Consider the following 20930-nt stretch of genomic DNA (forward strand, 5'->3'; position numbering starts at 1 on the left):
TTGGCTGCCAAAAAACACCTTAACCTCAAACTCCAAACTACTCAGCCCCCGATTAGAAATTGGGCTTTTTAAATGTAAAACTCTGCTGGTCTGCCTCATTTATGCCCCCCTGGCCTACTCGAACATGACCCTTCCCCCATCATCGAATATATTGCTGACAATGTTAAGCCAGACACCCCCGCAGTGATACTCAGAGACTTCAATCTCCACGTGGATGTCCGCCCTGCCACATCTGCCTGCGAGATCCTACTTGACACCCTCAAGGCCTTGGGCTTCAGACAGCTCATCTCCGTGCCAACACATAGAGCAGGTTATACCCTTGACCTTCTCTTTGTCAATTCCCACATAACAGTACCCAACGCCCCTATAGCCACCCCAATCCCTTGGTCTGACCACTTCCTCATCAATGTCCAACTCACAACCAATACCCCTTCTCCAATTTCACAATCACATAGTAAGACAATCTGTTTCCGTAAACCCTGTTCTTCAGAGGACCTCACTCTAGCGTTTGACAAAGGATCTAAGAACCTTGACCTTACTAATCCAGATGCTGCCCTACTTTCCTGGAATAAGCTCACCACCAATGTAGCCTATGAAATCTGCCCCATAGTTCACAAAATAATTCCCCTGTCACAAACAGAAAGAAAACCATGGTACACCACTGAACTAAAAAAGATAAAACAAGACCTAAGATCTAAAGAACGCACGTGGCGTAGACAACCAACACCCAATCACAACGAGGCATACAAACATACACTGCACACCTACTGTCAAGCCACGCTCCAAGCCAAACGAGACTTCTACTCATCAAAGATTCATGATTATCAATTCAACCCTAATGCCCTATTCTCATATGTTGCAGAACTTATAAAGCCCACTCCCCCCTCCTCCTGGGTTTGGGAGCAAGCAGAGGCAGCAGAAGGCTAAATACTAGAAGACGAAACCAATAGTCCTAAGAGAAGGCAGTTTGAAAACAAAGTTGGGAGGGAAGGAAACCTTTAAAAATGACTGGGTAGGTAATTCCTGTGTACAGCATCAAATGGCCAGAGAAAGACCAAGAGTACTGTAAAGGAAGGGGATTTGGAAAGAACCTCAAAGATGGCAGGAGCAGAGGATGAAGCACCCTAAGTAACCAAGACTGACTTGGGTCATTAGTGGCACTGGCGATTCAGAAATGGTAGGAGCAGAGTAATGCTGTAAGAAGAGTAGCTGAAAATAAATCCCAATGTACATCTTGAGGGCTGAGACAAGAGGGAGAATAGCATAAAAAGTTCAAGGAATAAGGAGGAGCAAAGTAGTACCAGGATTGACATGAAGGGCCGGGGGGGGGGGATGCAGGAAGTGTGTAAAACAATGGATGGCCAGGTGAAGTCCAAGAGTTGACAACTACCATAAGGGAAAGGGGATTTGGAATGAATCTTGAAGACAGCCAGAGTAGAGGAGGAAGCACTCTAAGGTGCTAAGACTGGCTTGAAGTAGCAGTGGTAGCTGTAGCACCAGCAATTTAAAACAAATCAGTAGGCGCAGAGCAACACTGCAAGATGAGTAGCTGAAAACTCCTGAAGGTGTACCTTGATGACTGAAGTGGGAGGCAGAATGGCATCAAAAGCCCAAGGCACCAGAAAAGACAAATGCGGTACCAATGCATAAGGAGTGGTGCAGCAAGTATGCAAAGCAATTGATAACAAGGGAAAGACTGTAAGGGAAGTGGATTTGGAAATAATCTCAGAGAGCTGAAGGAGAGGAGGAAGCACCCTAAGGGTACCATGAATGCTTCCCTTTCAGGTCCCCTTCAGAGGACTTTGTGGTATGTTATGTGGCGCCCTCACCAGGGACTGACTTCTGCAAGGCAATGCCAATTTTTCCAGCAGCTCACCCAGGGGCTCAAACCCAAGATACAGGACCGACCCTTTTTCCCAGCAGCCTGGGCGAGGAAAAGGTTGGTGCCTGGCTCACACATGTTCCTATGGTTTTCATAATTGGCTCTCTTTTCAGAGCATGGGGACTGCCCAGCTCTCCAACATGAATGAGGGTGGGGTGGCATCTCCTTTTCGTTTTCAGCTATGCTGAGTGCCCTTCTTTTCACTGGAGAACAGAGGGTGGGCCCCTTTCTGGTGCATAACAACCTGCAGCAGTGTGATGTGCCTGTCCTAGTTGGAGGCATGGCTACCAGGTTTATCCTACCAGTAGCGTATACTTTGTTAAAGAGTAAAAATTGAGCACATATTAAGTACATATGTCCGGTACAGGAAAACTGTGAATGGTTTATTAAATCAATTATGATTCCATCTGTTAGTTAAATAACTGTGGTAATTGTAGAGATAATACATGCCAACAAGTGCTGACCCCTGAGACATAGCATAGGGAAGCGCAGTTGGCACAACAGCATCAAACATCCTAAGGCATAGAGTGTGAAAAATCACAAATAGCACAAAGGCTTAGACAGCAAGATGGAAAACGAGAAGAGGTGGGGTGGTAGGAGAAACTTGCATTTTTTACTGTCATATTTTTATTTTGGGATCGAGAAAGAAGCAGGGGAGAGGATTAATTAATCCGGTGGTCCTTCACTAGAATCATCAACAAGTCTTCCACTGGACCATGAAGTCTTCCACTGGACCATGAAGCGATCAGTCTTCTTCTGGTCAGGGGGATAAATCAATACCTCAGAGGGACAGACTATGACTTTCCCATTCCTTTTTGCCAGTGTACCGGAAAGTAAAAAGGTACAAAGAAACATAGGTAATCTAACAGTGAGTCCACATTTGGACTCATTCATGCCACCATCTTGGCTCCTTTCCCCCAGTTGCACTCCATGGGCATAGCGCCATAGTGCACAGGCATCACCAACTGCCTGGTTGGCTAAGAATAATGGCCATGTCGCAGGGCCACAGCCTGCACATTTAGGGGGAGAGGTGATCGAGAAAAGGAGCAAGACCAAGAGGCTGCTGGTTGAACTCATCCCACCGGCTGCTGAAGAGGTCTGGGAGGCCACCGGTGGACCCAATCTTGCCGGTGGCCGAGAAGAGGAGCAGACCCAGGAGAATTCTGGTTTATCCCATCCAGCGGGTAGCTGAGAAAAGGCACAGGTGTGGGAGGACGCCAGCGGCTGAGAAGAGAAAGGAACCTGTTTTCCTGCTTCTCTAAGTCTGCCTACCTTCTGGCATTCAAACCATGTGCAGCCAGTAGGTGCTATTTGCTGATCTTGTGCATTGCGAAGATCAGCATAGAGGAAGTGCTAGCCCCATGAGTTTTGAATACCACAGGGCAGGTACACAAGGAAGGAGCAGCAGCAACAGAATGGTCTCCCTCCTCTGCTCCCAATGGGGGGGACCCTGCATATATTTTGTCTTTGTATGTGTGAGAGAATGGGAGCCTGTCTAGTTGTGTGTTTGTGTGTGTGAATGGTAGCCTGCCTGGGTGTGGATGTGTGTATAAGATTGGGAGCCTTCCCGGGTGTGTGTGTGATAGAGAGAGAGAGAGAGAGAGCATATGCATGTGAGAATCTGTATATGAGAGAGAGAGAACATTTGGGAGTGAGAGCCTGTGTATGTGAGGGAGTATATGGGTGTGTGGGAGATAGTGGTAGCCTGCATGTGAGAATGAGAGCCTGTGTGTATGTATCTATCTATGAGTGGGAGTCTGCATGTGTGAGACCATGAGGTAGATCTTCAAAACATACGCACCCTCCAATGCAGTTTGTAGGGAAGATGCAAAGAGGAATTCAATCCGTGGCTGCCGTGTATCAAGCATCAGGGACGAGGTCAAAATTTCTCTCTCTCTTGCTTTTCTTTTTGTATGAGGCATTTGAAGAGGTATTAAGCATGAAAAGAGTAGAAAATTCAGGAAATCCACAGAGAGCATCTTTGCATGCTAACTAGGCGGCGGCCATCTTGTTTCCGAGAGATGCATTATTTTGACAAGCGTATAGTTTTTCTGTAAGGATTTGTAGCAGTCTGGCTTGTTCTGTTTGCCCAGTAGGTGGTATATTAGTATTCTAGGGCCTGGTGTGTCACACACAGGCTCTCGCAGGCATGTGCAAGCACACACAGATAATTTGTGTGAGTGAGAGCATTGGCATGTATATGAGAAAGAGAGTGTGTAGGAGAATGAGTGTGTTAGTGTGTGTGTGTGTGTGTGAGAGAAAGAGAAGATGAAGTTAGCGCAGCCCTACCTTTCCTAATCTACAATAATCTCAGGGTAAATGGAAATCAAAGGATCCCAGGTATGGAGAGCAGAAGATTTTTTTAATCCTTATTAATTTTAATTGTTGAGTGCAATTTGATATTTCTATTGGTTTGAAATATGTTATTGTTTTTTTGGGAGGAACATTTTTTAATTATTGGATGCTTTATTCATCAGATGTTTTGAAATTTTTTTTGGTGTTTGGTAAATATTAGAAAAGATTTATGCATGTTTTTTTAAATTATTGGACATTTTTCGGCTGTTTTGACATTCTTTTTATTAGTATGGGTTTTAATATTATGAATAAATATTTATATCTCTTGATTGTATTGCTTGATGTTTTGCTGGGAAACCAAGAAAAAGGAAATACTGAGAAAAAGCCAGATACTAACTTAGCCGGCACATTCAAGATAGAGAGTCAAGAAGCACCCTTAGAATTCCTTAGTTGAGAATGCTCAGAAAAAAAGGTAATTAACATTATTAATTTTTACAGAGCACTTACACGGATAGCAAGGCATGAATTGACCCCCTTTAGTTATAACCTCTGGACGTAAGACAAGAAACTTCTTATGGTGAAGTTGTGTGACCCTGGTTAAATCAGGGTACATCCACAGCTTCTGACCATAAAACAGCAATGATCAATTATGCAGGAAAAAAACGCAAGGCAATATCGCGATCTGCAGGAAAAGCGAAGGTTGCCAATAAGGTTCCCTGATTGTTTATTCTCCAATGTTGAAGAATCTTGAAGAAAATTGGTTAAATCTAATGACGATTCCAGGAGCATCCTCAGGTTGAACTTGAGGCTAAAAGTATGCCTTAGTTATTACAGGCATTAATGAACTTGGAACCTTAAGTGTCTAAGAGATGTCGGAGCAATTTTCTTTACTATAGGAAAATTAAGAACTCTCAAATTAAGTGAATATATTCCATTCTCAATATTCTCAATCTTCTTAGAAGAAATTATTTCAAATTGTACTAGTTGGTTGCTGTACCTTTTCCATTGTATCCAAACGAGACTCCAGCTTCAATATCTTTGACTCTTACACCAATATTTTACTAGAGCTATCCTGGAGACATTTATTAGTGTCCATAACTACTGAGGTTAACCGAGTAATCGATGATTCCAAGTTAACCAATGCATTCCAAAGAGCATCCAGTGTTATCACAGGAGGTCTTGTAAGATGAAATTTATCAACCTAGGCCTTAATGACTTCGCCTCTGGGCACTACTCCATCAGAGACGGCCTTTACCAAGGCTGAGGGAAGAGTAACAGCACCAGCAGAGTCTTCCATCAGCCCCAGCTGCGACCTCATCTCTCATATTTCACGGAATGAGGGACTCCACCTCTTCCAACTGAATACTCGGTATGCTCCGGACTTCATGCAGTTCCCCCCAGTCAATCCGACGTATCCGTGAGGCTATAGCGGGGAGGAGATGGTATAGCTGGCACTCCCGGGCTTAGAGAGATCTCGTTGGCGAGCAGTGGAGACTTCCCCTCCGCGTCTGCTGTTGCAGTGGCCATCGCTATGGGAGTTGAAACTGGCATCGCCCCAAAGAACTCTTCAATTCGTGGTTGAGCCAGGCCAGGTAAGGAAGAGCTGGTTGTATTCTCCCTTAATCTGGCTTTCCCCTTTGTGTGGGGCATTTCCCTTGAGGAAATACAAGAATTTGTCAGGAAACAGAGGTGAGAGACTATTACGTGGATCTCGGCGGCCATCTTGTCCCCCCAAGTTCCTTATTTCAATCTCAGTGTTGGGTCTTCTGCTCCCCATTTCAGCTGAGGCTGGAGATGCTACAGAGGTAGTGTTCCGAACCTCCAGAGGGTGGATGGGGGTTTGGAGAAGGAATCGTAATTTATTTTTTTTTTAAGGCTGATACCTGGTGGCCAGATTCAGGATCTATGATTGCAGAATTCCAGAAAAGCCCCCAGCCCAGGACTTATCAGCAGACTAGGTATCTGTGCGTAAAGGGAGAATGTAAAATAAAGTAAAAGAACAATCTTCAGATTGCTGCGTACTAAGGCTCATCTTGCAGGAACCCAGCTCTGGTTTCAACTGAGCAAGAGCATGAGAAAACTGCTAAGCCAAAAATACAACAAAACAAATTATCATACCCCTTTCCCTTCTTTCTTCCACCAAGTAAGTTTTGAATTCCTTCAGCTTCTCTGTGTAGACTTTGTGCTGCAGGTCCTGTAGCAATTTAATAGCCCTCCTCTGCACTGATTCCATCCTTTCAATGTCCTTACAAACGTAAATCTTCCAGATCTGAATATAGTACTCCAGGTGGGCTGGCAATAATGACCTGTACAAAGGCAATATTACTCCTATTACCTTCTGTCCAGTATTGGTGATATTTCTACTTATGCACTTGTGGATGTGTTGGACATTTTATGGATTTTAAAACTTATATGCATTATATTTTTGTTTACAATTGTACACTGGTTTGGGCAGCTCTTTGGGGCAGGGAGAGCAGTTAAATATTTTTAAAGAAGTTAAAAGTAGTATATCATTATCTTTCCTCACTGATTTGTTACACTGACTGGCAGCTTCAAGTCAGCAGAGAGGATTACTCCTAGGTCCTTTTCCTGTTGTTATTTATCATTTCCTATCCTGAAGATTTGATGGCAGTTGTACAATATCACCTACAGTAATGTCAACAAGGCTTGAATTCAAACAGCAAACAACACGGAGGCGACAAAACCTTCAATATGGTACATCAGAGGCATGTCAAATAGGCAGAGTGGCAGCAAGAGCTCCAAGGTGGTATATCTGGGGCATGGTAGCTAGAGACAGTGGTAGCAAAACCTCTAAAGTCATACATCATGGTAGGTAGGCATAGTGGCAGCCAGTCTCTACGATGGTACATCAGAGGCATAAGAATATAAGAATTGGCAAACTGGGTCAGACTGAGGATCCATCAAGCTCAGTATTCTGTTTCTAGCAGTGGCCAATCCAGGTCACAAGTACATGCAGTATCCCAAACAATAGATAGATTCCATACAGCTAACACCCAAGGATAAGTAGTGACTTTTCTCAAGTCTATCTAGTTAATAACAGTTTATTGACCTTCTCCAAGAACTTGTCCAAACATTTTTTTAAACCCAGCTATGCTGCCTTCACTACATCCTTTGGCAATGATCTTAATTGTGCATGAGTGAAAAAGAATTTTCTCCAATTTGTTTAAACTGGAGAAAATTTCATGGAGTGTCTCTTAGTTTTAGTGTTATTTGAAAGAGTAAATAACTAATTTTATTTACCTGTTCTATTCTACTGATGAGTTTATAGACCTCTATCATATTCCCCTTAGCTGTCTCTTCTCTAAGCTGAACCTCCCTAACCTTTCTAGCTGTTCCTCATAGCATCATTTTGGTCACCCTTTTCTGTACCTTCTCCAGTGCATCTATATCCTTTCTGAGATTCAGTGACCATACTTGAGGTCTCACCATGGAGCGATATAGATATATTATGACATTCTCTGTTGTATTCTCCATTCCCTGTACGTACTAGGATCAGTCCAGACAGTGGGTTATGTCCCCCGTCCAGCAGATGGAGTCAGAGCAAACTTCGGAGGGTGCTGGCATATAAGCTGGTGCACCCTCCAGAGATCCTCAGTATCTCTCCGACTCCAGCAGATGTGAGAACATAAGAACATAAGAAATTGCCATGCTGGGTCAGACCAAGGGTCCATCAAGCCCAGCATCCTGTTTCCAACAGAGGCCAAACCAGGCCACAAGAACCTGGCAATTACCCAAACACCTAGAAGATCTCATGCTACTGATGCAATTAATAGCAGTGACTATTCCCTAAGTAAACTTGATTAATAGCAGTTAATGGACTTCTCTTCCAAGAACTTATCCAAACCTTTTTTGAACCTTTGCTTCCCCAGCTAGTGGATTCTGTTCCACACTTGTTTTTCTTCTCTCCTTCAAGGATAGGATCAAGCAAGTCTGGGGTTTCAAAAAAAAAAAAGTTTTTCAAATTTCTGGGGGGTCTCTTTGAGCTCCCTGCCCGGGCCTCGCAGCCCTGGTTAGCTTGCCAGCGGGACTGTGTTTTTCTTCATGTGTTTTTTCTCTCTCTCTTCTATCCTCCGGCAGTAAGTTCTTTTTGCTTTGGCTGTTTCATTTTATTTTCAGCTCACTCGCTGGACGGTACAGGTGGATGCTGGTGGGGCCAGCCTCTCCCCTACTGTGCCTGCAGTCGGACCCCTCCCCCTCGGCCCTGCGACGTAAAAAATTCCCCGGGGCCGCGGCAGCAGGGAGGTCCCATTCCCCTGCCACTCCTGGGGGGAGAGTTAGTCGAGTTGAGCTAGTGCGGACGAGCCCGCTCCTCCCGCGGCTTGTGTTCCCCGGATCCGGGCCTTGGTGCAGGCGTTTTTCCCCCCCGGGCCTGCTCCATGCAGCACGTTAAGGGTTCTTCCAGTGGCGGCCCGGGGCAGGGCGGATCCCGGGATGGCTCCTTCGGCGATTGTCTCCCCGGGGGGGAGACCGGCCTAGCTCCCCCGGCTTCTTCGCCGCTGCGCTCGGAGCGCCGCGGCCCTCGGGGGAGGGCCCCGCCCCCTTCTTTGGCGGGAGCGGCGGCCATTTTGGAGCTGGAGAGCGCCATCAATTCCAATGCTGAGGAGCCTCAGCATGTTTTTTCTCCGCTATCGCTGCCGATTCGGGACCCGGGTTCCCCCCCTACCATCCCGGCTCCCCCCAGAGACCCTTTCCTTTCCCCCCCTCAGCCGCCAGCGTGGTTTTCGGCAGATTTTGTGATCCTGATGCATCAGGAGTATCTACAGAGCCTGCAGCCGACTGGGGGGCCATTTGGCAGTGGACAAGCGGACCCCACGCCCGCTAAGGTACCCCGCTTGGTGGGGGTGGCAGGCTCCAATCCGGGACCCGTGGGGGGAGCCCCAGGGTACATCTTGCCCTCCTGCTGAGTGGGGTGGCTCCAGCTCAGGACACTGGGAGTGACCCGGCGTCGACGACAGACGATGACTCGCTCCTTGCAGCGCACCTGGAATGTGATGACCCGAGGGTGCTCCGGATTTTCCGTAAAGAAGAGCTGTCGGACCTCATTCCACACGTCCTCCAGGAACTGGACCTCGACCCCCCCGTCGAGCCGCCGGGGCCCCCGGCTCCCTCCGTAGCCTCAGCTAGCTCGAAAGGGGACCCTGTGTTGGCGGGATTGCGTCCCTTGGCACGGACTTTCCCAATCCATGAGTCTTTTCTCCACCTCCTGGTGCGGGAGTGGGACACGCCGGAGGCGACCCTCCAGGTCGGCAGGGCGATGGACAAGCTCTATCCTCTCCCTGGCGATTTCCTGGACCTGCTTAAAGTACCCAAGGTTGACTCGGCGGTCTCTGCCGTCACAAAGAGGACCACGATTCCGGTAACAGGGGGAACGGCCCTTCGGGACCTCCAGGACAGGAAATTGGAGGTCTGCCTCAAGAAGATTTTTGAGGTCTCTGCGCTGGGGGTCCGCGCAGCTATCTGCGGCTCTCTTACCCAGAGAGCCGGTCTTCGGTGGGTACAGCAGCTCCTTACTTCCCAGCAATTGCCGCCGGAGGAGGCGGCGCAAGCGGATCATCTGGAGGCTGTCATTGCCTACAGGGCCGATGCCCTTCACGACTTGCTGCGGGTCCTGGCGAGGACTATGGTTTCGGCAGTTTCCGCCAGGCGCCTGTTGTGGCTATGGAACTGGGCGGCGGACGCTTCGTCCAAATCTAGCCTGGGGGCCCTACCTTTCAAAGGTAGGTTCCTTTTCGGCGAAGATCTTGACCAGATCTTCAAATCCCTGGGGGAAAATTCGGTACATAGACTACCCGAGGACCGCCAGCGACCATATCGCCAGTCTTCTTCTTTCTCCAGAAATCGTCCTCGCGCTCAACGGCGATTTCGGGGCTCCAGGCACAAGGCCCTAGAAACCCCTCAGACAGGTCACAATCGTGGCCCCGGTCCTTTCGTGGCCGCAGATCGCCCAGAGACTCGTCGGCGCAGGGACCCTCTGGCAAGTCCACCCAATGATGTCAGGACGGCCCACTCCCCTCTCCATCGGATCGGAGGATGAATAGCCTGGTTCTATGAGGAGTGGGCCAACATCACCACGGACCAATGGGTCCTGGATATTCTAAGGCACGGTTACGCATTGGATTTGCTGCGTCTCCCCAAAGACAGATTCATCTTCTCACCCTGCGGGTCCAGTCCCAAGCGCCTGGGAGTACGAAACACGCTGGACAGGCTTCTGGCCCTGGGAGCCATCTCGCCCGTCCCCATCGGAGAGGTGGGCTCGGGGCATTATTCCATTTACTTCGTGGTGCCCAAGAAGGATGGCTCCTTCCAGCCTATCCTAGATCTCAAGGAAGTCAACAAGGTCCTCCGGATACCTCGGTTCCGCATGGAAACCCTCCGCTCAGTCATCGCGGCGGTGCATCAGGGAGAGTTCCTAGCCTCCCTGGACCTGACGGAGGCCTATCTACATATTCCGATCCTACCGGCCCATCACAAGTTCCTTCGCTTCAAGATACTGGGGCAACACTTTCAGTTCCCAGGCCCTCCCATTCGGATTGGCGACTGCACCCAGGACTTTCACCAAGATAATGGTAGTAGTGGCAGCCACGCTCCGGCGAGAAGGGATACTAGTACACCCTTACCTGGACGACTGGCTAATCCGGGCGAAGACTTTCTCGCAGGGGCAGCAGGCGGTCGAAAGGTAGTCTATTTCCTCCAGTCTCTCAGCTGGGTGGTCAACTTCGGCAAGAGCAGCTTACTCCCATCTCAACAGTTGGATTTCCTCTGAGCGCGTTTCGACACGGCTCAGGGCAAGCTCTTCCTGTGCCCGGACAAGGCTCAGGCACTGAGGGAGCAAATCCTTCACTTTGCCTCTCTTCCAGTTCCCACGGCGTGGGATTACCTGCAGATCCTGGGATCGATGGCCTTTGCAATCAACCTAGTACCTTGGGCCTTTGCACACCTGAGACCTCTACAGATGGCGCTGCTCTCACGGTGGAAGCCGGTCTCTCGGGACTATCATGCGGTGCTCCCTCTGCTGCCGTCCGCCAGGCTCAGCCTGCGCTGGTGGCTGAACCCCAGGAACCTGGCGCAAGGTTGTCCTCTGGAGTCGCCGGATTGGGTAGTGGTCACTACCGATGCCAGTCTGACAGGCTGGGGGGCCGTGTGTCTCCGAAGTTCGGCCCAGGGGCAGTGGACGAAGGAACAGGCGTCGTGGCCGATCAACCGCCTGGAGACCAGAGCGGTTCGTCTGGCGCTCATTCATTTCCTGCCTCTGCTTCGACATCGTGCGGTTCGGGTGCTCTCGGACAATGCGACCACAGTAGCCTACATCAACCGACAAGGAGGCACCAAGAGCCCGGGGGTGGCCATCGAAGCGGCTCGGCTCATGGCCTGGGCAGAACGTTTCCTCGACCGCCTGGCGGCCTCACACATTGCAGGCGTGGACAACATTCAGGCAGACTACTTGAGTCGTCAGACGTTGGATCCCGGAGAATGGGTTCTCTCCGACGAGGCGATGTCGATCATCACACGGCGCTGGGGGACGCCTTCCATGGATCTCATGGCAACGTCTTCCAACGCAAAGGCTCCTCGGTTCTTCAGTCGGAGACGGGACCATGGGGCAGAAGGGGTAGACGCCCTGGTTCTCCCCTGGCCGCCCCATCTCCGGCTGTACGTCTTTCCTCCGTGGCCACTGGTGGGCAAGGTCTTACGGAGGATAGAAAATTATCCAGGGACGGTAATCCTTGTGGCTCCAGAATGGCCGCGGCGCCCATGGTTCGCAGATCTTCTCAACATGGTGGTAGACGGGACCCTGCGACTCTCACACCTGCCACGGCTGCTCCATCAGGGTCCGGTATTTTCGGATCAGGCGGAACACTTTTGTCTCGCGGCCTGGCTTTTGAAAGGCAGAGTCTCCTTCGCAAGGGATACGCAGTCACCATTGTAGACACTCTTCTTAAAGCGCATAAGACTTCCACATCAGTCGCTTATGTACGAGTCTGGAAGGTGTTTGAGTGCTGGTGTTCTGGACAAGGGGTTTCCGCGACCACAGCTTCGCTACAACAGACCCTGGCCTTCCTCCAGGAGGGTTTGGAGAAGGGGCTCTCCTACAATTCTCTGCGTGTGCAAGTCTCTGCTTTAGCCTCCCTGGCCCGCACCACGGGAAGGACTGATCCCTCGTCTCACCCGGACGTCTCGAGGTTCCTCAAGGGGGTCAAGCACCTGCGGCCGCTGGTGCGGCACCCCTATCCCTCCTGGAATCTCAACCTGGTTCTCCGGATCCTCGGGGAGCCTCCCTTCGAACCGCTACGGCAGGCCTCTCTTAAGGACGTCACTCTAAAAGCGGTATTCTTGGTAGCCATAGCCTCGGCGAGGCGCATCTCTGAGCTCCAGGCACTCTCTTGTAGGGAGCCTTTTCTACGTTTCACGGACTCGGGAGTCTCCATTCGGACAGTTCCTTCGTTTTTGCCTAAGGTAGTTTCCTCCTTCCACTTGAATCAGTGGGTGGAGCTGCCGGCCTTCCCGTCGGATGCACCCAAGCTGCTCCGGCGTCTAGATGTGAAGCGTATTCTCCTACACTATCTGGAGGTGACCAACGAATTCCGGGCGTCCAACCATCTCTTCGTGCTCTGGTCTGGAAACAAGAAAGGGCTTCAAGCGTCTAAGACCACTATAGCGAGGTGGCTCAAGGAAGCGGTAGCCTCTGCCTACATTGGCGCCGGTAAAGCTCCCCCTGCGGGAATCAGGGCTCATTTGTTGCGCGCCCAGGCCACATCCCGGGCGGAGTCTCAGCATGTTCCGATTCAGGAAATCTGTCGAGCAGCGACCTGGAAATCGCTGCACACCTTCTCGATCCATTACCGGTTGCAATTACCGGTATGTGAGTCGGGTTGCTTTGGGGACAGGGTGCTCCGAGCAGGGTCTTCAGGGACCCACCCAGTTTAGGGAAGCTTTGGTACATCCCACTGTCTGGACTGATCCTGATACGTACAGGGAAAAGAAAATTATTCCTTACCTGCTAATTTTCGTTCCTGTAGTACTTAGGATCAGTCCAGACGCCCACCCGGGCTTGCTCGGTCATGGTCAGACACCTGCTCGTGTATGTTTCCTCTCCTGTCCCTCGCTCCTCTATGGTCTGTGTGTTCCGTTCTTCTTATTGCTTCGACAGTTCTCTTTGCAAGTTGCATTGGTTGTTCATTTCTATAGGTTCAATTTTTAAGGTGCTTGATCCATCCTTCTCTTTGTTTGTCAAGTGTTCTGTCTTGGCTTTGATATTCTCGATACTGAGGATCTCTGGAGGGTGCACCAGCTTATATGCCAGCACCCTCCGAAGTTTGCTCTGACTCCATCTGCTGGATGGGGGACATAACCCACTGTCTGGACTGATCCTAAGTACTACAGGAACGAAAATTAGCAGGTAAGGAATAATTTTCTTTTCCTGTCCTAATACTTCCTAATATTCTGTTTGCTTTTTGGCCGCTGCTGCACACTGAGCCGAGGATTTCAAAGTATTGTCCACGATGATACCTAGATCCTTTTCTTAGGTTGTAACTCCTAATATGTAACCTAACAATGTGTAACTACAGTGTGGCTTACTTTTCCCTGTGTGCATCATTTTGAACTTGTCTGCATTAAATTTCATCTGCTATTTGGATGCCCAATCTACTAGTCTCACAAGGTCTTCCTACAGTTTCTCACAATCTGCTTGTGATTTCACAACTTGGAATAATTTTGTGTCATCTGCAAATTTGATCACCTCACTCATACCCTTAAATAGATCATTTATAAATATAGTAAAAAAACATCAGTCCCAGTACAGATCCCTGAGGAACTGCACTGTTTACCTCTCTCCACTGAGAAAACTGACCATTTAGTCCTACTAACCAGTTTGCAGTCCACATTAGGTGATTGCCTCCTATCCCAAGATTTTTATTTTTCTTAGGAGTCTCTCGTGGGATACTTTGTCAAATGCCTTCTGAAAATCCATATCATCCACTGGATCACCTTTATCTACATATTTATTAACCCTTTCAAAAAATGTAGCAGATTGGTGAGGCAAGACTTCCCTTGTGTAAATCTATGCTGACTGTCCCATTAAACCATGCCTTCTGTGAAAGAAGTCTACTTGTTACAGAAAATACTGTAGCCAAAGAAACACATCCTCCTTAATGTATCCCTCAGTGGATAATTGTATAGATTAAGGACATTAATAATCAACATGCTTGCTTTGCATGAAATGTATGAATTATTTTAAAATCATATCTTGAAAACTAATGTATGTTTATTTTACTTCTACAGTTGTGACTCTGAAAACAGGTACCTGGGTAATCCACTCCGGGGAACATGCTACTGTGAGTATCTGCAGCATTCCCCTTCAGTGTAACACAAGAAACAGGCAGCAGGCTGTGGAGACGGGCAGAGCATAGTGCATGCACACACATGGGTGGGCTTGACTTGCACAAGTAAACTGCTCCTTTAGATGCCACGTGCAGTGGTTTGACAGTGTTAGATATACAAACAGGGTAGGGGTACAGACTGAGAGTTGGAAAGATCTGGTGGACATGAAGCCAAAGAAGAAAGAAAATACAGTAACTGTTCAGGTTAGGCTTGGTGGTAGTGCTATGCACTCCCATGTGGAGGGACCTGCGTTGCATTCCTAGGCCTGGGTTCTGTTTCCTCGGCAAAATGGAGCTGGGGAGAGAGTCTCAGTCACTTAGTGGCCCAATTTGGCATGTGCACGTACCGGTTTTCAGAAGGAGCCACAGTCGATGGTTTCTGGCCGAAGACTGTTTCTGCAATGGCTGGGCTTAGATGGCGGTGGGTCTGGGAGTAAATTAGAAAATGAGAGAAAAATAACCGGGTGTTTGGGAATGAAGGCTCCTGGCACCAGATCCCATCCCTGATCATCCCGATTGATCTGGAAGCCAAAAGGAGCAGGAGGAAATGGCTGAGCCAAATTGTCCCACCCACTCACTGCAAAATCAAAATAAATAAAAAATGGATATTGCATTAGACTTCAAGCACAGGATACTGTAGACTGTAGAACCCATGGAATTAGCAGAATTTTAAAATTTGTGTTCAGGAGTACTTCCTGAATTCTTTAAAAGTTGTTCTGTCCCACCTTCAAGCATCTTTCATAAGCCTTCATTCATTCATTGCTGGTCCCAGATGCTCCTGTGCTCCACACTTCTGTATCTGCCTAGGGAATTCACAAGAGGAGCTTGGGCAGGGCAGGGAAGGGATGATCTGTTAAAAGGGCATCTCTTTCGTCTACCGTGTTGAATTTAAATTTCAGGGGGCAACCTGAAGGTCTCCATTTTCCACAGTGCACCAAATATACTATTTTTCCCTTCATGCATCCCGTAGTGTTAACCATTCCCCATGTTCTTTTATATCCCTTGTTAACAATCTCCATATTATAAATGTTTAATGTATTTGACAAAGGAAACGCATGATTTCCTGCATTTTTTGTTTTAGTGTAAACCGATGTGATATGTAAAATCAAACAGTGGTCTATAAAAATGAATAAATAAATAAATATGTAAAACTCCCAAAACACCCCTTAATATATAACAGCCTGGTGGTTCTTGTCACCAGCAGTTCAGTCACATTGTGTTCATGTTTTTCAATATTTTGGAAGTCTTTTTTTCTCCCTCTCATTTCTTTCCCTCCTGAAGAACCGTTAAAGCGTTGGGATTCCTCAGCGTTGGTAGGGAGGGATGGGAATGTTGCAGCTGTGCTGAAAGTCACATGACTTTCAAGCAAGCATGAGCTACTCTGGCTGTCATGTATTTTTCATTTGCATGAACAGAAACATAGGTTAACAAATTCCCAAAAAATAAAGGTGATACCTTTATGTTGGAAGTAAAAAATAAAATGTACTCTTATACATAGAGAGAGATCCATTTTCAAAAGCATTTAGCTAGATATCTTGTGAGTTACTGGCTAAATACTGACTTTTGAATATCAAGGACACTTACCTAGCTAAATTATAACTGGATAAATGTTTTCCCAGCTACAATTCAGCCAGATAAAAAAGAGGCATTCCTGGGGCGTTTCAGGAAGGAGTAAAGTTATCTGACTAATTAGTCAAGAGCTGTTTCCAGCTAAGTTATTTTTATTTATTTATTTAGCGTTTTTTAATATACCGAGGTATAGCAGAGTTGCCTTCACTCCGGTTTACATTATAACAACCAGTTACATTGAAATTTGATAAATTACATTAAACAGACTGAGAAACTGACATATAAAATTAGTCTAAGCAAAAACATGATATACTATAAGTTAGGTATACTGAAAAAACAGGGTTCATAGATAATAGGAGATATCTGTAGTTAGTAAGCAGGATAAACTGTCCAATCAGGAGACTGATAGTTATGAGATCAAAAGTCCGAGCTGTCAGTAAGAGATTGGCTTAGTAGCCAAGATTTTAGTTCTTTTTTAAAAGATTTAGGGTTTTCTTGACCAGCGAGGTACTGAGGTAGTGAGTTCCATAATTTTGGGCCGATGATGGAAATGGCTCTATTTCTGGTGGAAGAGAGTTTGGCGAGAGGGAGAGATGGAATCACAAGTTGTATTTTACTAGTTGTTCTTGTAGTGCGTAAGGAGTGGTGGATATGTATGACGTCATCAAGAGCAGTGTAATCTGCTTTGTAAATTGCTTTCTGCAGTATTGAGAGGACTTTGAATTCGATTCTTTTCTCAATTGTGAGCCATTGTAGTTGGTTGAGAACAGGAGTGATGTGTTCAGATTTTCTTTTCCCCGTTAAGATTCTGGCAGCGGTATTCTGAAGAAGCTGTAATGGTCTTATGGTTGACTTGGGTAGGCCAATCAGAAGAGAATTGCAGTAGTCCAAACAGGAGAATATTAGGGCTTGAAGGACTGTTTTGAAGTCATGGGGGTGAAGCAGTGGTTTTAGGTGTTTGATTACCTGTAGTTTGTGGAATCCTTCTTTTGTTCTAGTTTTAAGTTTAGTTTTAAGTTTAGTTTTAAGTTTAGTTTTAAGTTTAGTTTTAAGTTTAGTTTTAAGTTATCCGGCCACAAGTGGCCGGATAACTTAAGGCTTAACCGACTTTTCTTAGTAATCAAACAGGTTAATCCACACAAGTGGGTTATGCAGCTATCAGCAGATGGAGAGGGAAGAAAGCTGATGTCATGGTATATATATCCCTGTACTGACATTAGCCCACCAGCATTCTCCGTCTTTAGCAGATGGTGGACGTGCATCTCCCTTCTGGGGATTGCTTACAAAAAATAGTAGAAGGAGAACAGAAGAAAGAAGTTAATGTGCCCCGCTCTCCTTTGGTAATACCTTATGGTAACTCCCTCAGTTGGGTTTTCCTGAGGTGATATCTGTGGATCCCTCCCTCAGATGAGTGCATCGGTCCAGTAGCTGGTTTTCTGGTGTGGACTTAGCTGTAGAGATAGAAACAGCTGAGAGGCTAGCTGGTGCGCAAAGCAGAGCGTGGCGGTGAAGGCCTTTGCCCTCTTACCCCGCAGCCAGAGACTGACTCTGTATTCAGCCGGGACGGGTCGAGCTCAGGTAAAGAGTAATTTAAAAAAAAGCAAAAGGGGAGTTAATTTTAGGGATATTGCTGTCAGAATATTCACTTGGGGGGGGGGGGAGCATTTTTTAGACCCTGGTTGGGGGTCTGAGATTCAAGCCAACAGGCCCACACGCCACATTTTTGTAAAAATACTATCTCCACTTAACCAGCTGTATTCTTTTGAATATAACTGGTTAAGCCTTAAATTACCTGGCGGCCTTTAGCTGAATAACTTTAACCTAACAAGTGATAGTCAAAGATAACCAGTTAGGTTTAAAGTTATCCACCTAAAGTTGCCAGATATCTTTACTTGGGATGCCCTAGGAGAAATGATACCACTAGTGAGAGGGGGGAGGTCTAGCTTTGAGTTCTAAAGTTGCAGTGTATAAATTGTATTTATTGATGTGTTTGTATTTTATATTTTGTTATTGCTGTACTGTATCCTGTTATGCTATGTAAGAATTGTCATTTATTGATGTATTTACTACATTGTTGTGATCAGCTTTGGGTCAAACTTTTGTTTGAGGGAGGAGGTAGCCAAGTATAACATAATGAAACATAACACTTACTGCAGCATTTCTGGCTAATTCTTATGCTGCTCCTCAGGGAACAGTTTTCCAGGTTTCACATCCCAAAAGTGACATCGAACTATCATTGTAAGAATAGTGATGCCACAGTGCTCCCCTGATGGCTCTGTCTACCTTGTGAAGGAAAATTGGATGGGGATGGGATGGTTAAGCACAGCAAAGGGAACCAATATAAAGATTAGGAGTTTCCTTCTGGATGCAGGTCATGGGGCCAGGGTGGCTGTAGGAATGCGTATGGAAGCAGCGAGGCCAGGGCCATGGGTACAGAGAAGAGGGCTGTACATGGTGGCAGAATATAACGGGCATGGGCTACTTGTGGGAGCTCTGAAGCTTGGGTCTCCATGTGAGTCACCGGTCGAGAGCAGCCAAGCGTAGCCCCCTTTTCTTTTATTGCTAAGAAAGCAGGGGTCACATTTAGTGGCAGGGCTAAGTCTTTGCACAGTTCCAACCACCTTGTGACATGGGTAGAGAGGATAAATCTCCAGGGCCCAAAGCAAGGGGAAAACTTCTTCACTGGGTGTACTCACTGAGGTCAATATTCAGAGCTAGCTGTTTAAGTAACTTGACCTTTTAAGTTGCACGGTATTTTCAGCAGCACATCTTGCCACTGAATATACGCGTATATATTTGTGCGTAACCGCATATGTTATAAACGGTTAAGTTAGACCATGCTTCCCATTCCTGGAAAGAAGGTTAGCTTAGTGTCTGCAACCCAGGGGAGGCCCTTACACAGAGCAAGCAGAGCTTGAAAATTTGGACTGATCATAGATGTAGTGCCCCTTTGGGTCAGCTACTAGATGGTCCTAAGTCACTGCTTAGAATCCACATCTCTGTGAGCCTTCCATCCTTTTCAGCCCCTCCCAGCCTGGAGAGTTTGGATTGTTTGCCTGATCCTATTTAGTGAAGCCTTTTTAATATTCGATGAGGTCTCAGAAGAGTGAGGATGCAGTTGTCTTAATCCCTGGTGAGGGTCCCCCACACTCAGCATGAACTTTATTCTTGAAGAGGTTTCTCTCTGTGCACACTGTGCCAGAGGGTTGTCCCCTCATTATTTGCAGTGAGGTTGATTTTGTGCTGTGTATATTTTGAACAAAAGTGTTTTTGTATTTCTAATGTTGTCATCGTGGCATTGTTGAACCCCTGATGCTGAGCCGTCGTGCCTCTCAACATAACGTTATGCTGGGTTTTCCTCAGTGGTTGGATTCAAGAATTACATGTTAAGAAAAGTGCCTGTTTTTTACTTGCATAACAAAAATGTAAAATAAGGACTGTGGAGCGATGATTATACATGACCCGAATAATGTTGTGTGAGTGAAACATTCATTTCCACCAGTGTGGATGTTATGATGGTCTGTTAAAACAATTTTTATATTCTCCTAGTAATGCCGGCAATGTTATCCATCAAGAAAATCTAATTGTGCAATGAATGCTTGCCTGTGTATTTTGTCTTTAGTGAATCCTGTTATCTGACTCTAAACAATGGTGACATCTATGTTCAGTACAAACTCTCAGTTCTGCTTGCTTTCTCTAAGTGTCCCTCGGCATTGCAGGCACTTAAGCTCACCTTCCTTCCAGGCTCCCAGCATGGAATGGGGTCCCCTACCTGAAAATGTTTCTCACTTTCAAAAGGTGAAAAAATACCTGAGGTCCCCCTTTCTGTTCCAGTGGTAAACTCCCTTAGGGTCCTCAGATGAAATCGTTTTTTACACTCCTAACTCTCTTCTCAGATATTAGCTGGATCTTTCTGGCTGAAAGTCCAAAAACTCAGAACAGCAGGGAAAATTCCTCTTTCCCCTCTCCTGTTCAGAAAGAGTGGGCAAAAGCTTCCTTCTAAACCAAAAAGGCAGAAGCACACGAAAATCTTCAAAAGCTTCTCAAACTTTAGATTTGCCCCTTTCTAACCTCTTGGTGTGAGAGAGAAAGATTGGGTTTCTCACTTCCTAGCCTTCCCAAGGTAGGAGGATATCCCACCCTGAACAGGACTAAAGGATTCAGGAAGACATCTCACAATAAAGTCCCAAAACCCGCAAAACATCCACAAATACTGAAACATATATTAGTCAGGTTGTAGACTAGAAAGGTGGAGTATCACTTCCTGCTTTATATATACCCTTTATATATACCCTTTATATATAAAGCAGGAGTATATGACTGGGGTATATAGACCAGTCATACTGGAACAGGGGATCAACAACTATCCTTCCCCTTCAAAATGCCACACTGATCTCTAACCCATTCTGCTCTTTAGCAGGCTGGAGACCGCATTGCAGTAACTACACAATCAATACTGTAGCAAGTGATATGCTCCCTAAAGGTCCTTTAATAGGTCCACACAAGCATGAGAAGGGAGGGCTAATGAAGCAGGAGGTAGAGGAGCAGAATGGGAGCTGGAATCAGGAGATTAGAGGAGCAGGTTTCAGGTCAAGGGGGATGGGGCGAGCCCAAGGAGAGCTGGTGGGAGACGGAGACAAGCCTGAGGAGGTGTGAAGAGAAAGGAAATGAGAATGTTAGGAGGAGTGATGACGCTGGGAAGGAAAGAAGTGAGATTGTGGATGTGAAGAAAGGGAGAGAGAGAAATGGAGGAGAATTTGTTGAACAAGAGAAAAGAGGCAGAGATGACA

General features: G+C 46.8%; 1 protein-coding gene across 2 annotated transcripts in view; it reads left to right on the forward strand.

Moving 5' to 3' along the window:
• ATRNL1 (attractin like 1) overlaps positions 1-20930 on the forward strand; it is a 2205421-nt gene that overhangs the window by 1095172 nt on the left and 1089319 nt on the right. For both annotated transcript variants that reach the window (XM_029610472.1, XM_029610473.1), the window contains exon 21: positions 14474-14526. In XM_029610472.1, the coding sequence (XP_029466332.1) occupies positions 14474-14526 (53 nt within the window). The remainder of the gene's footprint in view (positions 1-14473; positions 14527-20930) is intronic.

This window comes from Rhinatrema bivittatum, chromosome 7 (assembly GCF_901001135.1).
Source record: "Rhinatrema bivittatum chromosome 7, aRhiBiv1.1, whole genome shotgun sequence".
Lineage (NCBI taxonomy): Eukaryota > Metazoa > Chordata > Amphibia > Gymnophiona > Rhinatrematidae > Rhinatrema > Rhinatrema bivittatum.